Here is a 5,220-nt window from a genome sequence, read left to right as displayed (position 1 = left end):
ACTTAAAAATAATTACCATTGACAACAGACTTGCTGCCATGAACTGAATTGTTTTTGTAAATGTGACTCATCTTATACATCATGTATTAGTGTATGATTCAACTGTTCCCCAGGGTCTAGTATTAAAAATAATAATAGAACAATCGCAATACATTGCAAAATCGAATCACAGTAAATGTAGAATCGCAATTCTTAAAAATTGCAATACATATCGTATCGGCACCCAAGTATCGTGATAGTATCGAATTGGGAGGTGTATCGTCCCAGCCCTATGACGAACTGGACTGTTTTCAGTCCTGCAGTACCAGTGAAGTATTTATGAAACAGAATTACTGAACTATTAAGGGTGTTGTCTTGTTTCTCAGTAACTTTTATTCTTTGAGTGTGTGTCTGAGACTGATTAAACACAATGTGTGTGGGACCAGGAGTGAGGAAGCTTTACAGACACGCCTGATTTGAACACGGTACTTAAACACAGAACCAGGAAACAAGAAACAGTTTCAGTTCAGGGAAAGAGACACTGAAGTGAAGTTGAACTGTTGTGTGTTTGCATCTCTGTATTTTTGCAGTAAAATGGCAGAAGCCAGAATTACTCAAGATGAGTTCCTGTGTTCAGTGTGTCTGAATCTCCTGAAGGATCCAGTGACCATTCCCTGTGGACACAGTTTCTGTAAGAGCTGTATTACAGGCTGCTGGGATCAGGAGGATCAGATGATAGTCTACAGCTGCCCTCAGTGCAATCAGACCTTCAGTCCAAGACCTGCTTTAGCTAAAAACACCATTCTGGCTGAAGTGCTGGAGAAACTGAAGACTAAACTTCCTGCGGACTGTTACGCTGGAGCTGGAGATGTGCAGTGTGACGTCTGTAATGGAAGAAAACGCAAAGCCGTCAAGTCCTGTCTGGGGTGTCTGAACTCTTACTGTCTGAATCACCTTGAACAACATGAGAGTTTCTTTAAAAGAAAGAGACACAATCTGACAGATGCCACTGGACGACTGCAGGAGATGATCTGCCAGAAACACGACAAACTCCTTGAGGTTTTCTGCCGGACAGATCAGAAGTGTATATGTCTGCTATGTACGATTGATGAGCATAAAAACCACGACACTGGATCAGCTGCAGCTCAGAGGACAGAGAAACAGGTATGAACTTGGAGTCTCATAATACTCATTTACAGGCTCATAATTTTGTTTATGGGTCTACTAGAATATATTTACATATTTAATTTCTGTTTTCACCCTCACTGTCTGAATGCTGTTTTAGCCCTAGAAACAGAGACATTATTCATAATACATTATTTTGTGTTATGCAAGAGAAAATCATATAAGTTTGGAAAGACATGAGGATGAGTAAACAATGAACGAATTTACATTTCTGGGTGAACTATCCTTATAAAATTGATGAAATAATTTCAAGAAAATAACCTTACATGTAAGACCTTTAACCCCTCAGTCTCACCACTTCACAGATAATGGATTCATATCTGTTTACCTGATGATTAATGTGATGTTTCTCCTGTCATTGGTTGGTCCTTTAGCACCAGCTGAAGGAGACGCAGAGGTCGTTCCAGCAGAGGATCCAGCAGAGAGAGAAAGATCTTCAGCAGCTGAGAGAGGCTGTGGTGTCTCATAAGGTGAGTCTGGAGAAGAAGAGAAGTTTGAGAAGTCTCAGTCAGGACTCACTGAAGCTCACTGTGTGATTGTGATGTGTGTGTAACAGCGCTCTGCACAGACAGCAGTGGAGGACAGTGAGAGGATCTTCACTAAGTTCATCCGCTCCATTAAGAGAAAGCGCTCTGAGGCGACACAGCGGATCAGAGATCAGGAAAAGACTGCAGTGAGTCGAGCTGAAGCACGACTGGAGCGACTGGAGCAGGAGATCAATGATCTGAGGAGGAGAGATGCTGAGCTGGAGCAGCTTTCACACACACAGGATCACATCCATTTCCTGCAGGTAACAGAGATCTAGAAGAACAGGGTCATAGTGGACTTGAGCAAGAGACTCACAGAGAAACATTTCATGACAGCAGAATGAGCAAAAGTTCAGATATAGTGTAAGTGTCAAACACTAGAACTTATAGCACTAGCATGTAATGAATATGAGAAGAATGAAGCTGATGCTGTGAAAGTGCTGGATTGAGCAGAATGAGCTGTTGACTGAAGTGTTGATCTTCGTGATGTTCGGTGTGTTCCAAAGAATTCAGAATGAATCAAATCTACTCAGTCCCTTCCATGTGACACCATTGATGCACTTGATCTCTTATATTGTTATTGTCAGATGTTTGATCATCCAAGTGTTTTCCTAGAAAGTTCACATATAGTGTAAGTGTCAAACGCTAGAACTTATAGCAGTAGTATTATATAATGAATATGAGAAGAATGAAGCTGTTGCTGTGAAAGTGCTGGATTGAGGAGAATTACTAAAGATCAACAAGAGCTGCACAAATCTGACAATAGTGCAGATTATTGATGAAGTGTGGAGGTGATGAGCTTTGATTTCTGTTTTCTGTAGAGTTTCCAGTCTCTCTCAGCTCCTCCTCAATCTACAGACGGAAATGACAATCCTTTCGGTTCTCTCTCCTCTTTTGATGGCGTGAGAAAATCTGTCCGTCAGCTGAAGGACAAACTGGAGGATTTCTGCAAAGAGAAGTTGTTCTCTGACAGAGGTAAAGTCCTGGAGATTCTGCTCTCAGAAATGATCCTCCATCATCTCATATCATGTAGAAGATCATACTAGAAATGTCTTCGTAATTAGCAATTACTTAGCAATATCTTTTTTAAAGGCGCGCAAATGCCAAAGATTTACGAGATGAAACTTGTAGACCTGGTTTCACAGACAGAGCTTAGATTAAGCCAGGATTAAGCCTTAGTTCAATTAGGGCATTTAAGTAGCTTTTATAAACGTACCTTAGAAAAAAAAACATTACTGGTGTGCATCTTGAGACAAAACAATGGCACTGATCTATTTTAATGTCCAAGTTAATCTACGTAATTAAAGGTTTCAGTGCCAGATTTCTAAAGCGGTTATTTAACACTCAGAAATATAATTTCATGATAATAAATGGAGGATACAAGATGCAAGTAACAACAGTTTATTTATAATTGAAGTGTAGTGCAAAGTCCAAGCAGTCTGGTGCAGGGATGGCTGCTCTTACCCCTTCTAAGGCCACCGTGACCTTCAATTCGATCTCCCATGTGAGTGTGGAGATAAATAGTGTCTCAGGTACTATTTATTATTATACCAAAATAATAATCTGGAATGTATAGAGGTGTTTTTATCTGGACTTTTTGATGAACAGAAAGATTGAAATAGAAATATGAAATGAAAAATAGAAATGTGAGTTATTTTAAATGATTTAAAATAGACATGTTTCTAAACATTTTAAATGTCTTTACTGTCATTTTAAAAATTTTACTGCACATTTACAAAGTGGGAAAGAGAGCATAACTGTATCATACTTACTAACATCCAAAAAAGCAAGATTTGAAATGAACTCGTGACTTTAACAAAGATGTAAATCAGGACAGGCCTAAACTGGGGATTCAACATATTCTTCAAAAACAGGATAACTAAAACTAAGGGATAAATATGGGTAACACTTTATTTTAAGGTGACGTGGTTATATGTTACTACATGTACTTACTATAGTAATAACAAATTTGTGCATAATTACAAGTAACTAACCCTAAACCAAACCCTAACTGTAACTCTATAGGAAGTACATGTAGTTAATTGATATTGCTCAGTACTTACTAAAGTACAATGTCACTACATCACCTTAAAATAAAGTGTAACCTAAATATGATCATTTTTCACTGAAAGCCAATTAAAAAGACTGATCCATGTTTTAGAGGTAACATCACAGTAGTAAAAAAATAGCTTTTCGTTTCAGGAAAGGAAGAACAAACTGAAAACTCTTCTGTAAAAACTATTCCACTATGTTTTTATCCTTAACAGGATTTTGTATCAATTCTCTCTAATTTTTGAGTCAACAGATGGAAATTTAAAAAGCTCAAGATCACCAAAGGCTGAAAACACTGAAAATCCCCAACAATAGGCCTACAATGCTTCAAAACTTTGTAAACCATATTATTACACTTATTGGTGAATCAATTTAATGGATCCTTGCTAAATTAATGTATCAGTTGCTTTAAAAAAAGATAAAATTAAAGGTAAATTCATTCTACCATTTTAATAGTGTAAATATAATAATAAACCTAATTATAATAAACAGAATAATAACATTAATATTCAGGGAGGACGATTAGACAATATTTTATCAAGAGGGGGGTGTCAGGGACCTGGATGATGGATAATGATAATGATGATTTGCACAGGATATCAGAGAGATCTGACAGATTCATAATTCCTGATTCCGATGTGTTTTATCTCCATCAGATTCCCATCAGTTCACTCTGGATCTGAACACAGTGAATAAACTCCTCCGTCTGTCTGAGGAGAACAGAGTGATTACTAACACTGACAGAGACCAGCCGTATCCTGATCATCCAGACAGATTTGATGTGTTTCCTCAGGTTTTGTGTAGAGAGAGTGTGTGTGAACCCTGTTGCTGGGAGATTGAGTGGAGTGGGGGATATGTGTGTATATCAGTGTCATACAAGAGCATCAGCAGGAAGGGACGGAGTAATAAGTGTCGGTTTGGACTTAATGATCAGTCCTGGTGTTTGATCTGCACTTACTCCGGTTACTCATTCTCACACAATAACATAAAGACTGAACTCCCTGTCAAGTCCATCAGCAGGAGAATAAGAGTGTGTGTGGATCACAGTGCAGGAACTCTGTCCTTCTACAGCGTCTGTGACACAGTGAGCCTCATACACACAGTCCAGACCACATTCACTCAACCGCTCTATCCTGGGTTTAGGGTCCTTTCTGGATCATCAGTGAGACTGTGTTAATGAATGAGAATAGACTGATGAGAGATTCTACCCATAATGCTTTGAGCTGCATGATAAATCAGTAACAGTGAGATGTTATAGAGTCTCTTATTTTCTCTTCATTACATTAATAACACAGCTGACCTTCTGTCAGTGAAATAACATGTCAGAATAAATGTGTGTAATGAATCCTCATATAGACAGTAAGATCAGTGTGTGTGTGTGTGTGGTAGAGCTTAGATTCTCTGCCCGAGCCCGGACTTGATCAAGCATTTGTGTTTTTTTAACCATTACTTTATTAGCCTAATTGGGTGGGGAGTA

At 38.5% G+C, this 5,220-nt stretch overlaps 1 protein-coding gene across 1 annotated transcript; it reads left to right on the top strand.

Annotated features, from left to right (window-relative positions):
* Positions 1 to 573: 573 nt before the first annotated feature.
* Positions 574 to 4,920, top strand: LOC308689326 (E3 ubiquitin/ISG15 ligase TRIM25-like; the record flags this gene model as incomplete). The annotated part of the gene is made up of 5 exons (XM_081362977.1): positions 574 to 1,143; positions 1,539 to 1,634; positions 1,721 to 1,954; positions 2,513 to 2,666; positions 4,400 to 4,920. The coding sequence occupies 5 exons, from the start codon at positions 574 to 576 to the stop codon at positions 4,918 to 4,920; spliced, it is 1,575 nt and encodes a 524-aa protein (XP_081219103.1).
* Positions 4,921 to 5,220: the final 300 nt, after the last annotated feature.

This window comes from Scardinius erythrophthalmus (assembly GCF_964197995.2).
Source record: "Scardinius erythrophthalmus genome assembly, chromosome: 4".
In the NCBI taxonomy this organism is placed as follows: Eukaryota; Metazoa; Chordata; class Actinopteri; order Cypriniformes; family Leuciscidae; genus Scardinius; species Scardinius erythrophthalmus.
This window is presented reverse-complemented; position numbering and strand designations above follow the sequence as displayed.